We start from the raw sequence: 17,188 nt of genomic DNA on the forward strand, positions 1-17,188 counted from the left end.
GGCCTCCGCGAGGACCTTGCTGGAGCTGGAGTTCTAGCTTCCCTGCTTGCTCCAGCTTCTCTGGAGCTGGGAGGAGGAGATGGAGACATGGTCACAGGAGGCTCCCAGGGTGAAGGACACCTCCACCTGGAAGCCCACCCTGATTGGCCCACCAGTGGCACTGCCACCGCTGTCCATGTTTCCTGGGAGTTCTGAGGGCAGAGGATGTGCCACCCTCAGCTCTGCCCCAGGTACCTACCTGGTGTTTTGTTAAGTCCAAAGACGGTTCCGGTCCCACCCAGCCAGGCCTCACACTGTGGCTTGAGCACTCCCGGGCCTCCCTGGCTCCACGTTTCCTGTGAGTGCGGTTGGGAGCTGACCATCTCCAAGGCCACCAGTGTCTAGATCCTCTGGAGCTTTAGGGGCTGTTTAAAAATAGCTGTGTCTTCCTGTCTGTCACGCACCTGGTCAGCTGCCACCCCCAGCCCCTTCCTTGCTCATTTGTACTTTAATTCATTCTCAAGTTTTGAATGGAGCTCTCACTGAGTACCTAGTCCGCCAGGAGTAGGTGGCCTCACCCACCCTCACCCCTTTTTTGGATAGTTTTATTTCTGGTTGGGAAAGGGTCTCTGATAGGTGCTAACTGGGCTTTAACACCTGCTTGACTTGTGCTTGGGGTTAGGCAGGAACTGGGAGCCGGAAATAGGTTATCTGAGTGGTTGGATGCTGAACATCACCAGGGCCACCATGGACAGTTGCACAGGTTGTGTACTGCACAAGTGCACTGAGTGAGCTGAGGCTGAGATCTAGCCATGTTCGCCCCACCGAGCCAGCCACCTGCTGTGGCCCTGACTCTGCCTACATGCGGTACCCTTTCTAATGCCCAGCCTCTCAGGAGTAGCCTCCCCTGGACTAGGGAAGTGGGTTCTGATTGACTGTTGCCTGATCCCCAGCTCACATCCCTCAGGTCCCTGGCCTCCATGCCTTTCCCAGGCCTGGGCCTGCCCTCAGCAAGCCCAAAGTGGGGGGTTCTACCTCATCGTGCTGAACGGCTGCCTTTATCAGGAGCCGTTCTCTCTGGCAATGCATGATACCCAGCAGATGGAGCGGGGGCCACGGGAAGCACCAGCCATGCTGTTATCTGGGAGCGGGGCCACTAGCCCTGGGGCGCGATTAGGGAGCCGGCAGTTTGTCGTGGTGCAGCGTGGGTGGGTGCTCTGCCCCTTCCTCCAGGAGGCCGCCAGGGCTAGAGGGGCTTCGGGATCCCACAGCTGCAGCAAGTCAGGGGCAACTGGGGGCCCAGGGCTGCACCCCATCCCCCCCGTGGTGGGGACCTGGGCCAGCCACCCCCGTCCCCGCTGTGTCCCCAGGTCTGGGCAGGACTCGACCACTCTTGGGAAGACTGAAACGACTTCCTGCTCCTCCTCCTCTGGGGAAGGTGGGTGCTGGCCTCGGATGGACAGCACTGTCTCCTACAGGGGTGCCCAGCTTGACAAACCAGAACAGGCCCCGGGCAGTGAGAGGACTGTCCCTGGCTTGTCTGTGGCCCCAGCAGCATAACTGAGGCCCAGGGAGGGTCGTGGGCCTCCCTGCTCCAGAGGCCTGTGAGCGCGCAGACCCCACGAGGCTTGAAAGCTCTGGCTGTCTGCACATCGGGGTTCGAAAAGATTCCTCCTTGACCCCTGCCTCCAGTGGGGACAATGGGAGGGATGGGCAGTATACCCTAACCCTGGTGGGCTCCCTCCAGCCTTGGAAGTAGCACCCACAAGGGCCCAGCAAGCTCGCCATTAGGCAGCCTCTTCTGCTCCCCACATTCCCACCCCCTGGGGCCAGCCAAGTGGAGCACCAGAGACCCAGGTACGCCCTAGAGAGCAGGGGCCTGGGCTCAGATCCTGACCTCCCACTGTCAGCCTCACCACCTCTCGGGGCCTGTTTCCTCATCTGTACTGGAAGAGGGAACAAGGGGAGGGCCGACGTCACAGGGCCGTTTGGGCAGGAACAGGTGACCGGTGCTGGCCAGTAACCTGCAGAGCCCTGGCCGGGACCCAGGCCATCCTGGTGCGCGGTGGAGGACACAGCCCCTTGTGGGTGGGCCACAGAGCAACGGGGCAGTCTCTGCCCCTCCCCACAGGGCTGATAAAGGGCACCGCCTCCTGGCCTCGTCCTGGTCCCCTGCCACCTTATCAGCCCTGGGGAAGACAAGGACCCAGTTAGAACGTTTTAGCCAGGCCTCCTGGCGTATTTGCACGTTATCTGTGCCATTAGGCCGGCAGTTATCTGATAATCGGGCCCATTAAGGCCACAGCCTGCCCGATCAGGGATCCAGGAAGTGGGGCCGACACAGCAGTGCTTGCTCGGGGTCCAGGCCAGGCCACATGAGGCTTCTGTAGGCCCAGGTGGCACCTGAGGGACGAGGTGGCCCTGCCTTCCAGGGCAGAGGGCGTGTGGCCTGGGGAGGGACCGCCCTGTGGGGGCGTGGCCACCATCATCCCCTCCCTGTGGGCGGGTAACTTGCCACATGTGTCTCTCCGGGGCGGCCCAGGGAAAATCGCACAACCTTGGTGCCTTGAAATGTCGGAAATCTCTATCACAGCTCTGGAGCTGAAGTCCCGCTCTTCCCCGAGGCTCCAGGGACAGTGTCCCCGCGGCTGTGTCATGACAGTCCCTGCCCCATCTTCACAGGTGCTTCTTCCTGTGTCCCCCTCACGAGGACACCCATCGTTTGCTGTAAGGCCCACCCCCAGGTTGCAGTACAGTCTCTTTAGGGGCCGCCCTGTAGTCCACCCCACGAGGTTATGTGGGTCGTGCAGCAAGGCCCAGCCGAGCCTGGGAGCCTGACTGCAGACACTGCAACCTGAAGTCCTGCCCCGTGAGAGGGACTGGGGGTGCTCCCAGCAGAGGCCAGCAGTCCACATCCATGGGACAGAGTCCTGCGGTGGCCACCCCGCCACAGGAGCCACCACCCCGGCCACAGCACAGGCGGCCTCAGCCTGAGAGCCTTCGACCCCCAGTAGCACAGCAGACTGCTCAGAAAGGCAGCTGCTGACCAAAGGCCACAGCAGGAATCCGGTCCAGACCTTTCCAGAAAGTGGGCAGGGGTCCTGCAGGGAGTGATGGCACGGTCTGGCTGTGCCAAGGACCTCGGGGGCAGGACACTTAGCTCCTGCCCTGGCTCCCCTGCTGGGCCCTGTGCTCAGGTGCTAAGAGGACTGACTCACTCAACCTCACCCCAACCCCAGGAGGTGGGAGGTATGCAGCCCCTGACTCATGGTGGGAAACCAGCATTTCCACAGCTGCCTGCATAGGTGCGCTCTGCAGATCTCGGACTCAAGCCGATGGGAGGGGCCTGGGAGGACTGTGTGGTGGGACGGGAGGTGAGTCTCATCGGCATCGTCGTCCTCAGCAGTGTCGCCCCCATGTAAGGCAGAGGGGGTGACCTGGCTCTGTGTGCGCGTCCTGAGCTGTGCAAGGCACACGCATCCCAACGTGGCAGCCGTGGTTCCCGAGCTGTGTGCCCACCTGCTCAGATCCAGTGGCAGGCACCCCTCGCTATCTGGTTGCTGCAGCCTGCCATCCCTCATAAAAGGTCTGAGCACAGGGTCTGGCCTGGCCCCCAGGACCCAGCACCACCCTCGTAACCTGGGCCAGGCCACAGGGCCACCCACCCGTCGCCCGCCCTCCTCTGCCCTCAGTCCCCTGAATGCTCCCGGGCGAGGGGGCCGCAAGGGCGGGCTGAGCCTGGGCAGCAGGCCGTCCTCACGCCTCTGGCGTCTCTCCCTGTAGACGAGCTGGAGCCACTGCTGCAAGACGGACAGAGGTGCGTGCGGGCTCGCTGCAGCCTCACCGAGGGCCTGTCCTGGGGCCCGTTCCGCGGGAGCATCCAGACCGGAGCCCTGTCCCCCGGGCAGGCGGAACTGGTAAGTAGCCCAATCTCAGCCGCATGGGCCAAGGCGGTGTTCAGCCCGGGGTACAGGCCCTTCAATCCTTGAGCCAGGCCTGGGCTAGACCCCCGCCCAGGAGCTCCTGCCTCTCGAAACAGGTCAGGAGATACAGATATGAGGTGCTGGGACCAGGGGAGAAGGGAAGAGGTAACTTTGTGGGAGCACAGGGAGGGCTGCCTGGGGGAGGTGGTGTGGGGCTCTAGCCCTCAGGGCGACCAAGGAAGGGCTGCCTGGGGGAGGGTTCTTTGAGTGGGCCTTCAATGAAGGAGGAGAAGTTGGTGAGGCAGAGAAAGGGAAGGGCATTTGAGGGGAGGAAGCAGCAAGGGACCGAGTGCTGGGCCTGAGCCTGGCCTGTGCCCAGGCAGGCGGGCGGCGCTGCCCCGGCACTGGGCTTCACGGGTGGGGCCACCCCCAGTGGCCAGGGAGGTGGGTTTCTGGATACAGCTGCGACCCAGGGTGAGCGATGCGTCCCTTCCCATGCCTGTGGGTCCTCCTGACGACGGGGAGAGGGCGCTGTTGGTGCCCGAGCGTCTCCAGTGCGGGCTGATGACCACTGGGGGACATGTCACCTGTCTCAGGGCTACTTCTGAGGTGCCCTCTCAAGGCGAGTCGGTGCGGCGTCCTCTCACGGGGCACAAGTGCTCCTTTTAGAACCTGTGTGGGCTGGTGTATGGGCGGTGGAGTGGGCACCTGCTGTGATGAGAATGGGGTGGGGAGGGAGGTTGTGCATGATGAGTGTTCGGGAAACACCTCCAGCCATGGTGATGCTGGCCTAGAAGGCCAGGCAGCACCCAGCTTGGCCCCCCCAAGTCCAGGGCCCGGTGCCCCACATGCGCAGGCGCAGCCATGGCCCAGCCCCTTGCGATTGCTAGTGTGGCATTCAGGTGAGGCTGGATCCAGGGTACCAGCAGGTGCCCTGTGGTGCTGGGCCTCTGGTCGGCCTTCAGGGGCAGTGCGGGGCTGTGAGGGTGGGCTTGCCCCCTCCCCTTCCCCACAGCTCTAATCAGCTCCAACCCAACAGAGCCCATTTCTCTGCAGAGGAAACCAGGCCCAGGCGCGGTGCCTGTGGCAGGGAGCATGGGCAGAATCCCCAGCCATGCCCTTCCACGGTGGCTCACGGCTCCTAGCCACTCTGGTGAGAAGTGAAGCCTGGGCTTGTGGGTCATGCTGGGGCAGAGGTCTCAGAATCGGGACCTGAGCTTCAGGAGCTTGGAGACAGCTCAGTGAGGTGGTGGGAGGCTGGCCCAGGACACAGGATGCCCACCTTCAAGGCCAGGCCATCCCCATGGCACAGGGTCAGACCCTGGGGCCTCCTACCCTGTGGCCGCTTTGCCGTGTGCCCCGCCTCTCTGAGCTGCTGTCTCCTCAGCCCAGGGAACCTCAGGGGGACACATCGGAGTCCCGTAGGGTCCTTGAGGCCTGAGCCTGCACTCCCGGCAGTGAAGAGGGTGGCAGAGCAGCAGCTCCTCTGTAAGGCGGGGAAGCCGGCTTCCCAGAGTTGCTGGGCGGGTTAAATGAGGCGATACACGTGCGGCGATTACCCCAAGCCACACCTCCAGGGCAGCATGGCCAGCATCCTGTGGAGGGCGACCCTCCTATCCCATGGCCACAAGCAGGTAGGAAGCAGCGAGAGCTCCAGCATGGATTTCAGCTCCTTGGAAGGAGCCAGACTTTGGCTCCACTGTGTGATTGAGACTGCGGTGCTTACCGCAGTCCCTACAGGCAGGAAGCTCCCTGTCACTGGACGGATGCAAGTAGCAGCCTACCTTCGAGAGGATAGCTGTTAGGGGGGGCGCTGATGGAAGCTCCGTGACTGTCAAGGCAGGCTGACCACGCCCTCTGTCTGTCCTGAGCAGGACCCTACCTCTCCCTCCGCTCCTTCCTTGGGGAAGGTCAGCCCCTTCCAAGGGACAGCTGTGTGTTCCAGACACAACTGCTAGGCGCCCGTCTTTAGACTTGGCCCCTCACTTTGTCCAGCCCTGCCTGAGGGAGGCACTGCTGTTCCCAATGTCCAGATGAGAAAACTGAGGCCCGAGAGGGTGGGTAACGTGATACAGTCACCAGGACCAAAGAGCAGAGACCCCTGAAGGTGGGGCTGGGGGACTGGAGCCCCGGGATCCCCACTGCACCCCCACCCCCGGGCCCTCCCCTCCCGCCAGCAGCCTCCCCCCTGGAGGTTCTTGTATTCCTTGGGCCCAGGACACAGGTCAGCCTGGGAAGACTTGGCGTGAGGCTGGAAACCCTCTCCAGGCCGGGAGATAGTGTCCAGGGAGCGCTCCTTTGAGGCTCGTGCAGAGGAGCCCAGGGAGGAAGGGCAGCCCGCTCGGCCTGTGGCTTTATCTCCTGCAGAATTAAATCCTTGATTAACCCTTATCTTCCCAGCAGGCACTATCTCTGCCTTGGCGCCAAGTGTCCAGACACGCGTACAAGATGATTGATTTCTTAAAGATACGCGTGCCTCTCCAATACTTCATTTATTGTCTAAATATTTTCGCTAGCGTTCCAGCAGGCCCCTTATCGAGCTCAGTTGATGGGCCCGGCTCTCTCCCCCGCGTACCTCCCACCCCAGACCATCCCATCACCCGCCACGCAGCTTGTCTTTGCTGTTTGGAGGACGAAGTGGGAGAGGGGCAACTCTGGGGTGTGGCAGCACTTTCCCACAGTTGCCCTGGGCCTAGGCTGCCTGCAGAGGGGAGGCACGGTGGCGTCCCCGCACACGCCAGGCCTTGGGGATGGACCGAGGAAAGGACACAGCACGCAGAGCCTGCCAGGAGTCAAGAACTGGTTCGCTGTGGGACCTCAAGGTACCCCAGGATGCAACTGGGGCCTTCGCTGGAAACCCAGGGGTTGGAAGCCCAGCAGTGTAAAACTTGTACTCAGATGCAGAAGAAACGTTCAGGATGGGTGGTGGATGGGTATGTAGACGGGTAAGAGGATGATGAGTGGAGGATAAGCAGAGGGACAGATGGATAGGCGGACAGGCAGATGGTAGACAGATGACCTGCTGCTGCTGCTGCTGCTAAGTTGCTTCAGTCGTGTCCGACTCTGTGCGACCCCATGGACTGCAGCCTACCAGGCTCCCCCATCCCTGGGATTCTCCAGGCAAGAACACTGGAGTGGGTTGCCATTTCCTTCTCCAATGCGTGAAAGTGGAAAGTGAAAGAAGTCACTCAGTCGTATCCAACTCTTAGCGACCCCATGGACTGCAGCCCACCAGGCTCCTCCATCCATGGGATTTTCCGGGCAACAGTACTGGAGTGGGGTGCCATTGCCTTCTCCCAACAGATGACCTGGATGGTAGAATGATGGGCAGAGGTGGATGGAAGGGTGTTGGTGGATGGATGGGAGGGTGAGTGGATACTGGCTAGATAACTGGATGGATGTGTGTACAGGCAGATAGATGCTGGACAGAAGGTTAAGTGCTGCATGTATGGGCAGAAGGTGGATGGATAATAGAGGAAGGATAGTAGATGGACGAGGATGGATGGAAGGGTGAGTGGACACTGGACGGATAAATGGATGGATGCGTGCACAGGTAGATGTCAGATGGAAGGTTGTGTACCGGATGAATGGACAGGTGGATGGTGGATGGATGAATGGATAATGGATGGATAAATGGAAGATGGACGGGCAGTTAGAAGGTGGATGGACAGGTGGGTGAATCTGTGGGCAGGCAGAAGATGGGTGGGTGGGTGGGTGGGTGGGTGGGTGGATGGATAGGTAGCTATGTAAACACGTGAAAGGGGAGATGGATGGTGGCTGGATGAGCGAACCAGCAGGCCTGCACTAACCTGACCCATCCATCTGTCTGTCCAGCTGCCCTCCCAGAGCTCATCCACTTTATCTGCAAGGCCACCGTGACGTCAGTGAGAGACAGGAGGGACCCTCTGGAGGAGCAGCAGGTCTGGGCAGGCAGCCCCTGCCCGTGAGGCTGACATGAGGTCAGCTGGCTCCACGCAGATGGGGCTGGGCCTTCGGGCACCACAGGCCCTGAGCGGCTCTCCCCACAGGACCTCCCCCAAAGGCTGTCATCAGTGGTCATGGCCGGGCAGAGCCAAACTTTCAGCAGGACGAGCCCTGGCCAGAGGGTGGGGTGCTGCAGTGCACCAGACCACGGCCCTCCTGGTGAGGCCCCGCTTCCTGCGGTTGCCATAGGGAATGATCCTTAAGGGAAGATGCCCAGCCTGGGCATGGCACACGGTGGGTCCCTTGGGCTTCTCTCGCCTGACACACCTGAGCCGCCCCCTGGGTGGGGACGCCTCTGGCAACGTGAGTGGGACAGACTGACAGGACAGGGGTGCAGCCTGATCAGAGCCCACCACAGCCTGCGACCGACCTCCCACGAGCCTACCTGCAGTGCCCTGGGAGGCCTTCCGCGGGCCGTCCGGCTCCCTGAGCCAGGACCCCGCCGCCCCTGGACGCTGCTTCACGGACGCAAGGCAGGTTTGGGAACAGCCTGAGATATGGCTGTCACAGCGGATGCGGTAGAGATAGGGTTTCTGATGGTTATCAGTGGGCACAGAACCCAGACACTGACCTCTTTGTTGGGGGAACAAGGAGGGTTCTCAGATGCACCCAGAGAATTTAAAGGGGCCACCTGCTATCCCGGGGCTGGGTGGGGAGGCCTAGTCAGGAAGGGACCAAGCAACCCCCACAGCTAAGGCAGGGTGGGAAACCAAGCTTCTTGCTCGCTCTGGACCTAGCCTGTCCAGAGCGAGCTAGACCCAAACCCAGCAGTGAGCCTGGGGGAGCCCAGGGAGGGGAGGCAGCACGTCTCTGATAGTTTTGGCAGAAGGGCCAGGCTCACACCCTGCTGCCCACAGGACCTTCAACCACCAGAGAAAAGGGCTGTGTCCCAAGGCTGCCTGGAATTAGGGTGGGGGCAGAGGGGGAGAAGAAAAGATAGACTAGGGCAGCTCGAACCGTGTCCGGCCCTTCACAGCAGGGAGGGCAGAGACTGAAATCTGTCCTCACCACCCAGGGCTGGGTCGGGGGCAGGCTGCAGCTCCCGGGACACGGTGGGTGGAGGCATGCTCCCTTCCCTGAAACTGTGGCGGGGTGCTGGTGCCTGCACCCCTAGGGTCCAAGCGCAGGAGGGCAGGCCAGGGGTGATGGGCTCAGCCTTGCCCATGTAAGTGGGGGCCAGGCTCCCCCAGAGTATTAAGGGCCAAGGGAATGAGAGGGAAGGGTCCTAACCCTGGATCTCCTGGCCCCTCTCCCTCTTGGGATTCAGGCATGGGGTCCCCATGTCCCCTGCCCCTCGACCACCCTCATGGGCGCCCAGCCAGTCCAGGGCAGCCACCAGGCAAGGGGCCGCTTCTGGCAGGAGGCACAGAGCCCCCAGGAACATGGCGCTGCCTCCTGCCCTCCGCGTGGACGGACGTGGAGAATCGGGGGTTCTGCAGCGTCAGCAGGGCTGTGCTTTTATCATGCCGCGAACACGCCGCTCCCGGGAGTGATAAGCACTAAACCGACCGGGAGGCTGTCAGTCTCAGTTTGAGGGTTTAGAAATATTGGGACGAATAATTAGATTTCATATCGTTACCGCAGCACCCATCAGAGGATCAGGCAGATTAATTTTTTTCTCCCTCCTCCACTCATTAATATTCATTAGAGACTCGGAGAGGCCCCCGCCTCTGCAAGCTGCCAGCCCAGGTCGGGCCAGCCAGGATGCGGGAGCCGCTGGCCACTCGCTGCTGCGCCCGCTCTGCTTTGGCCCCAGCCTGTCCCCAGCTATGGGCAGCAAAAACCTCCCAGCGGGGAGACCCCTGGCTCTGCGGCTGGCCCTCAAAAGCCAGCTCCTTGGTGGCACCCGTCGCCTCTAGCTGACATCTGGCGGTTGACGGCCTGGTGGCCTCCTGGGCCCAGAGGCACAGCCCCTGCCCGCTGTGTCCTGCCAGCCAGAGGGAATGGATGAGCAAGGATGGCCGTGCTCCTGTTCTTCACTTGCCAGGCAGGCACTGTCCAAAGTGAGGGGGGCTCCACACCAACGGTGACTACCCGGTACCCCAGGGGAAACCAAGTCACACAGAGGGATGTGACCCACCCCAAGAGAAGGCGCAGCACAAGGTCGGTCGAGGGGGCATGCAGGCTCCAGGCATCGCTGTCTGCAGAGACGCTGGGGCCCAGGCAGTGTGGGCATGGCGCTGGCCAGCTCCACTCCTGTGACCCACCGGCTGACTATTCTCCACTCGACTGTTCCACGACTGAGCCTTGCAGCTAGTCCACTGGCCGGGCTGCCTGAGCCCAACACAGGATGAGGGCATGGCGCAGAGGAGTGAGGTGAGGCCGCTGTGCATTGAGGGCCAGTGCCCTCCCAAGTCTCCCAGTCAGGGAGTCTGGACTGCACCCCGGTACCCAGCTCTGGAACCCATGTGGTCCCTGCAGGCAAAGCCTAGTAAAGCCATGGGCTAGGACCAGGCATGGTGGTGCCCACAACCCATCAGAGGATCCCTCCAAGTGCTACTTGCCCCAGACATCCCACCACATAGCATCCTGGCCAACTGCCACAGGTGCCTCAGGGTGCACAAACGTCCCCATCCAGTGGGCAGCAGATAACACATTCTTAGAGTTAGCTCAGCACAGTTTGCACACGGCGCCCAGGGGCTGAGCTTGGCCGTCCCACTGGAGAGGAGCAGTCCAGAACCCACCCAGCCCTGGGGCTGCAGCCTGACGGGCGGCAGTGGTCACTCCAACCTCCTGGGGCCAAGCAGGGCGAGGTCTGTACTGCATTGCTTCCCGCTGGGCACTTCAAAGGCCGGACTCTCAGGCCAGGCCACTGGGGGAGTGAGCTGCCTCCCTTCCCTTCCCTCACCTGTGAGGTGGGAGGAGGGTGCTACCAGCAAGGTGGGGGCGAGGGGCTGACCATGCTCTGGGAGCCGCGGGGACGCTGGGAGCTCAGCCAGCAAGGCAGGGGGACGTCTTGCTGCCCGGGGACCTTGTGGGGCTGCTGGGCCCAGGCAGAGGTTCCTCACATGTCCGCCACCTACCAGCCCCAGAATGGACTGGACAGAGGTGCACCGGCGTGCCCCAGGGCTGGGAGGGAAGACAGGGATGATGCCGTCTCTTCCAGGCCAGTCCCCTGCTCACTCGCACCAGCAGCCTGCGCCTGGGGTAGCAGTCCACTCGGGAGGGGGCGGCTGGAGCGAATGGCGGTCTGTCTGTGCAACCTTGGGTGAGCTGCTCAACCTCTCTGGGCCTCAGCTCCCCAGTGAACCCAGCGCCTGACCCGTGGAAGGCGCTGGCTCCCTGCGGTGTGCCTGTTGCCAGCACGGTGCTTGGCACACCCATGGGGTGGACTCTCAGGCTTCTGCCCACGTGGTCCCTGAGGAACGCTCCTGGTCTACCTCTTTCTCTGCTGTGTCCGGGAGCATGACTGAGTGCTTGCTGACCCCTCTTCCTGCCCCCAGAGCCCGGCCCTGACCCTGCTGCTGGAGGACGAGGCCTGCTGGCTGAGGACACTGCCCCAGCCCCTGGCTGAGGCCGAGGCCAACGCGGAGATCTACCGGAAGGGTTGGTATCCTGGTGCTTCCCTCACAGCTTCCGGAGGAGGGGGGTCGTGCTTTTCCTGAGGCAGCCCTTAAAGGCAAACCAGCCTGCCTGGGCCACTGCTGCCATGCCCTGATCAATGTCAGTCTGGGGCTGGACAGGCATCTGCCCGAGCATGGGGGAGCAGCCCCCCAGTGAGGCCAGGACTGCCCTCAGGACCTTTGGGAGACCACCAGGGCAGCAGAGGAACCAGGCCTGGTGGGCTGCCGGGTCTGGCAAGGGCCAGCCGGTCCGTGTGGGGCCTCTGTCTTGTGAGGACAAGGAAAGCACTCGCCCCCATGCCCCTCCTGTGCCGTCCAGGAGTGGCTCTCGAGGGAGGGGGGCAGGCTGGGTCCTTTGGCACCCCTGGTGTCCTGGTCCTGCCTGCCTGGGTCTGCCCAGATCAGCCTTCCCAGCGTGTGACAATCTGGGCGTCAAGGCAGGGGACCTCCCATTACAGATGGAGGCTCTGGTCCCAGGGTGGGTGGGGGGACAGACTTGTGACAAGTTCTACACCCGAGCAAGGGTCATGCACCAGTGTGGCCACCTGGAAGGGCCATGTGCCTGCTGACCACAGTAAACCCACCTCCTTCCCCGACAGGGGCTCCACTTTGGTAGAATGTTCTGGGGGTGTCCCCCTCACCATCGCCTGAGTGCAATGAATTAAGTGTTCTGGGGGCAAGAGGGGACCAGGCTGGGCTGCTGCTCCAACACCCACCCAAGCCCCTCCCCATGTGGGGTCCCCAGGAGCACCCAGGGACCTGAGCTTTCCCTCTGCCCTGTGGTGACCCCATGGATCTGGCTAACATGGCCACATGTACCCCTCTCCAGAGGACCCCCACCCCTCCTCCCTGCTTGAGGGTACTCTTAAGGGCCCAGAGAGCACTGGAGGGCCTGGGTTGGCAGCAGGTGACCAGCTAGGGGCCTGGACACCTGACTGGGAAATGGCCTGGTTAGCACTGCCTGGCCTGGTCAGCAGGGCGCATCTGCCCGGGTAGGACAAGGGTCCCTGGGGTGCTGAATGCTCTCATAAGGTGGCCTGGGGCCTTGCCTCTTAGGGAAGGCAGGCTCCTGGCAGCCTCTGAGCTGGACCGAGTCCTGTTAGCCGCGGCTGCCCCCTGCAGGCTGCTGTGGAAACAGCCGTGCCGGCCAAGCTGTGAGGCCTTTCCAGGGCTTGGTGAGTGGCTACCCAGCCCTCCGGGCTGCTCGGCTCCTCTCTCCTGGAAAAGGGCCCTCCCACTCAGACAGGCTGGTGCAGGGAGGCCCAAAAGAGCAGGCACACCCCAGGGGACCACTCAGGAGCCCCAAGGAGGCAGGGGGCACCATGGAAACCAGCTGGCCACAGCTGCCCACCTGGTATGGCTTCTCTCTGGTCCCCATGCCCAGCTGCGGAACCCAGGTGTCTAAGATGGGGCCGCGCAGAGGCGCTCAGGAGCATAAGACTGGGGAGGTGGAGGGAGGTCTTTGCAGAGGCACGGCCGTTGTGGCCTGGAGCTGCGGGCTGCCGCGTCACAGCTGCCCTCCCCCACAGATGAAGCCCTCTGGTGCAGGCTCACCAGGCCGGTGCCAGCAGGTGGACAGCTGAAAGTGCTCCTGGTGGCCAAGCCCCCCAGCAACCCCAGCCACCCTGTGAAGAAGGAGCCAGCAGAGCCCGAGAGCCCAGCCCCCTCCCACCCCGACATCCAGCTCCTGCCCCAGCAGGCTGGCATGGCATCCATCCTCGCAACCGCGGTCGTCAACAGTGAGTAACCCACTGCCACCCGGCCCCCGCTAGACTGCAAGGGGTCCCCAGCTTAAGATCTGCAGGGACCAGTCACCTGGTCTGTTAGCTGACCAGAGGAGGGCATGTGCTCCAGGGGCCTGGCAGTGGGGTTCGGGGGGAGCCCCAGGATGCAGCCCATGGGTGAGGGGGCTTTTCACCCGGCATGCCTGGCACACACAGGTTCTTCAGCCCCTACTTGGCCAGCAATCGGAGCAGCCTCGTGGGGCTGGGGTGGGGGTCTCTGATGCGCCCACCCTGGGGGCCTAGCAGCAGCCCTGCCCTCACCCACTATGTACTGGCCCCACCCCTACCTCCCAGTTGCGAGGGACACAGCTGTGTCCTCTAGGACAAAGCCACCGGTAAGACCAGCTGGAGCAGAGGGACCCTCCCCACGACCAGCAGAGGGTCTGGACTTGCTTATTCCTCAAATCCTTGTTTGATGTCCACGCCAGACCAAGCAGTGGAGGGACCTGCCTGTGTTGAGGGAACCACCACCACTCCCAGGGCTAAGGCAGGTAGCCACGGGCAGGTTCACGATGGGAGAAAAGCTGTGACGTGGGCACTGGCCAGGGCTGCCTCAGTCCGGGTGCCTGGGAGACCCGCAGACCAGGGAGGGCAGCCAGGCGGACGGCCCAGCAAGACCTTGGCCAGAGCAAGACTCCGAGGGTGGTCCCATGTGAGGGCTGGGGTCCCTTCTGAGACATGACCCCAGCAGAAGGCTTTCAGGCAGCAATGTGTGTGCAGTCGCTAAGTCAGGGATCCAATGTAGTTCTAAAACCGCAGGGCTGTTAGGTGGAGAAGAGTAGCCTTTTTCTTAAGCAGGTTAAATGTGATGGTGACCTGCAGCCAGTGGAGGGACCGAGGCAGACTGGAGAGGCGTGGGAGCCCAAAGGCCCGCTGGGGGAGGAGGCAGCAGCGCGAGGCCAGGGCATCACAGGCAGGGAGGAGGGCCCAGCCAGCAGCCTGTTGGGCACTAAGTGGACAGGTGCTGGGACTCAGGGTGTAGTCAGAGTGGGGAGCTCTGGGCGGGATGAGGCCCCAGGGAGAGACAGGATCTGCGGGCACTGGAAGGGACACCATGACCCAAACAGTTGCAGCCAAGTGAGGCGGGTGTCACCAGAAGGGAGGGGGACAAGCACAGGCAGGAGGCCCGTGCCCAGAGCCTGTGTGGAAGGACTGTACTCGACAGGGCAAGGCCACCGCCCCAGGGAGAACGGGTCCTGCAGGGGGCTCAGGGCAGTGGTGAGTACAGAGGGGTCTTATCTAAACAAAGTTTCAGGAAAGAGGGAGGCTGAATGGAAGGGTCTCTAAGGGGCCAGGATGGCCACTGCACCAGGGCAGGAAATGGCATCCGTTGCCTAGCAAGGCCTGTCTCCCCTCTGTTCAAGGGGAGCCTGCCAGGAGCCCCAGTGCTGGAGGACTTCCTCTCGAGCCAGCCCAGAGGCAGCCTCTCTGGGCCTCGGTTTCCCTCCCCTTGAGTTTGATGTTTCATCTGTGAGGCCATGGTGGGCTCGCTATCAAGTTTACACCAACCCCACCCCAGCCTCAAGTGGGTCTCCAGCTGGTGGTCTAGAACGGCCCTCAGACCCTGAGCTCCAAAGTCAATCAGACCCAGTTTAATTCCTGAGACTCCAGCACTGGGAGCCTCAGTTTTCTCACCTGTGACAGGAGTGGAGCTAATGCCTGTCTCGAGGTGTCTGTGCAGGTCACAGGGCTGCGTCCAGCCAGGACTCGGGTCTCCTTGGGTCAGTGGGACTGTGACCATCCTCGCTGTTTCAGGGCTAGGGCTCACCTGAGACTCCAAGGTTCCCACCCCCTCCCCGTGCCACAGCCAGACCCCCATCCCCCAGCACTGAGCTTGCAGATACCAAAAGCCCACCGCTGGCCCTAGAGATCTGGATCCCAGCTCCAGGCCTCCGCTAGTAAGAGAACAGAGCTGCCCTGAGGCCCCCAAATAAAAGGGAAACTTGAAAACCAGCGGTAACACAGTGGGAAGGTTGGGGCCAGAAAAACTGCAGATACTGGGCATGAGGGGACGACCTCACCCCACAGACAGGTACTTAATTCCTTAGAGCAGGGCTCCCCAATCTCTGGGATCTAATGCCTGATGATGTGAGATGGAGCTGATGTTAACAGTAGAAATAAAGTGCACAATAAATGTAATGCATTTAAATTATCCCAAAACCATCCCCACTCCACGCCCGTCTGGAAAAACTGTCTTCTATGAAGCTGGCCCCTGGTGCCAAACAGGTTGGGGACTGCTGGTTTAGAGGCGGCAGAAGGTGGAAGCTTGGCAGCACCCACGGGCGGTGGAGAGGCCGCTACTTCTAAAGTAACTGCCAACCAGCGGGGCGAGGAGCACATCCTAACCCACGCAAGTTAAAACCCCAAGAAGGGGTCCCAGGCCCCTCCACCCCACATCAAGGTCAGGACACAGAACAAAGCCTCCCCCTCCCTGGGTTCAGCCACAGAGCAGGGCAGAAACGACAGGACATTCCTCAAGGATCTCTGGGAACCAGAGGGCTGCTGAAGCGCCCATCAGAGAAACCCTCACCAGTTGGCAGGTCTACCCCCACAGGCCACACTCCCATAAACCAGAAACGCAGAGGCAGCCCACACGGCTAAGTGTGGTGAGTCAGCAAAGTCTGACCAGTAACACACGGAGCCATCAGGTGGGGGGTGTATTTGACTTGGACACTCTTGGTTCCCCGCAGCTCCTGGCCTCCACCCGCCCCCAGCGCTTGGGGACACGTGCACCTGGATGCCCACCCACCTGTCTCCTCCTCCTCCGTGGGCACCCGGCTCCAGGCCGTCCCCCATGTCCTGTCATCCCCACTGACCACACTCCTTCCGTGGGCACCCACGAGACCCCAGCGTCTCCTTCTGGAGCTCACTGTTGGAAAGCAGTGCAGGGCTGTCCTGGGGGACCCCATCCACGTGTCCCCATGGCATCCTGGAGATCCACAGAAAGGGGACACAGCGTCACCAAGGGACACCTGAGAAGGCACAGCCCAGGTCACAGGCCTCGCTCCCCTGAGCTGGAGGACCCCGCGGCACAGCCCTCATGTTGCAGAGGGCCATGCCTGCCCTGGGTGGGAGGTGGCCACACTGCTGCCGGGGCACCCCCTCAGGCTGGGTCCGACTCTCCCCTGCCTTCTCGTCCCCTCAGAAGACATCTTTCCCTGCAAAGACTGTGGCATCTGGTACCGTAGCGAGCGGAACCTGCAAGCCCACCTCCTCTACTACTGTGCCAGCCGCCAGGGTGCCGGCTCCCCTGCCGTGGCCACCCCGGATGAGAAGCCCAAGGAGACCTACCCCAACGAGCGGGTCTGCCCCTTCCCCCAGTGCCGCAAAAGCTGCCCCAGCGCCAGCTCCCTGGAGATCCACATGCGTAGCCATAGTGGTGAGCACCACCCGCCCACCCCCCCACGGTGTCCTCCCACCCAGGCTCACCGTGCCTGTCCTGGGGTTGCACGCCAGCCACGGGTGTGCCTGGGTGGTCCTTTTTACCACTCCCTGCTGCCTCCCACGGACCCCAGGGTCCTGGGAGGCAAGAGCCGAGGGGTCTCTGGCCAGTGAGGCTCCCTCACCAGGCCTGTGTTCCAGGAGAGCGCCCCTTCGTGTGTCTCATCTGCCTGTCCGCCTTCACCACCAAGGCCAACTGTGAGCGGCACCTCAAGGTGCACACAGACACGCTGACCGGTAAGCAGGGTGGGGATGGAGGCCGTGGTTAGGGTTGGTGGGGCCCAGCTGCCCAGGGCCCTGACTCCACGGCCCTCCTGCAGGAGTCTGCCACAGCTGCGGCTTCATCTCCACCACAAGGGACATCCTCTACAGCCACCTGGTGACCAACCACATGGTCTGCCAGCCAGGCTCTAAGGCTGAGATCTGTTCACCAGGGACAGGCCACCCCACTGCCAAGCTCCCCGCAGGTGAGCCCCTGGGAACCAGGAAGAGGGGTGGCGGTTTCAGACTCGGT

The 17,188-nt window shown here is 62.3% G+C and overlaps 1 protein-coding gene across 1 annotated transcript in view; it reads left to right on the forward strand.

The window, feature by feature from the left end:
• The window catches only part of ZFPM1 (zinc finger protein, FOG family member 1), a 61,617-nt gene that overhangs the window by 42,418 nt on the left and 2,011 nt on the right, over positions 1-17,188 (forward strand). Inside the window, exons 4-9 of the mRNA XM_055552366.1 lie at positions 3,763-3,896; positions 11,330-11,432; positions 12,979-13,188; positions 16,379-16,612; positions 16,816-16,911; positions 16,995-17,141. Coding sequence (XP_055408341.1) covers positions 3,763-3,896; positions 11,330-11,432; positions 12,979-13,188; positions 16,379-16,612; positions 16,816-16,911; positions 16,995-17,141 — 924 coding nt within the window. The remainder of the gene's footprint in view (positions 1-3,762; positions 3,897-11,329; positions 11,433-12,978; positions 13,189-16,378; positions 16,613-16,815; positions 16,912-16,994; positions 17,142-17,188) is intronic.

This window comes from Bubalus kerabau, chromosome 17 (genome assembly GCF_029407905.1).
Source record: "Bubalus kerabau isolate K-KA32 ecotype Philippines breed swamp buffalo chromosome 17, PCC_UOA_SB_1v2, whole genome shotgun sequence".
NCBI classification, from domain to species: domain Eukaryota; kingdom Metazoa; phylum Chordata; class Mammalia; order Artiodactyla; family Bovidae; genus Bubalus; species Bubalus kerabau.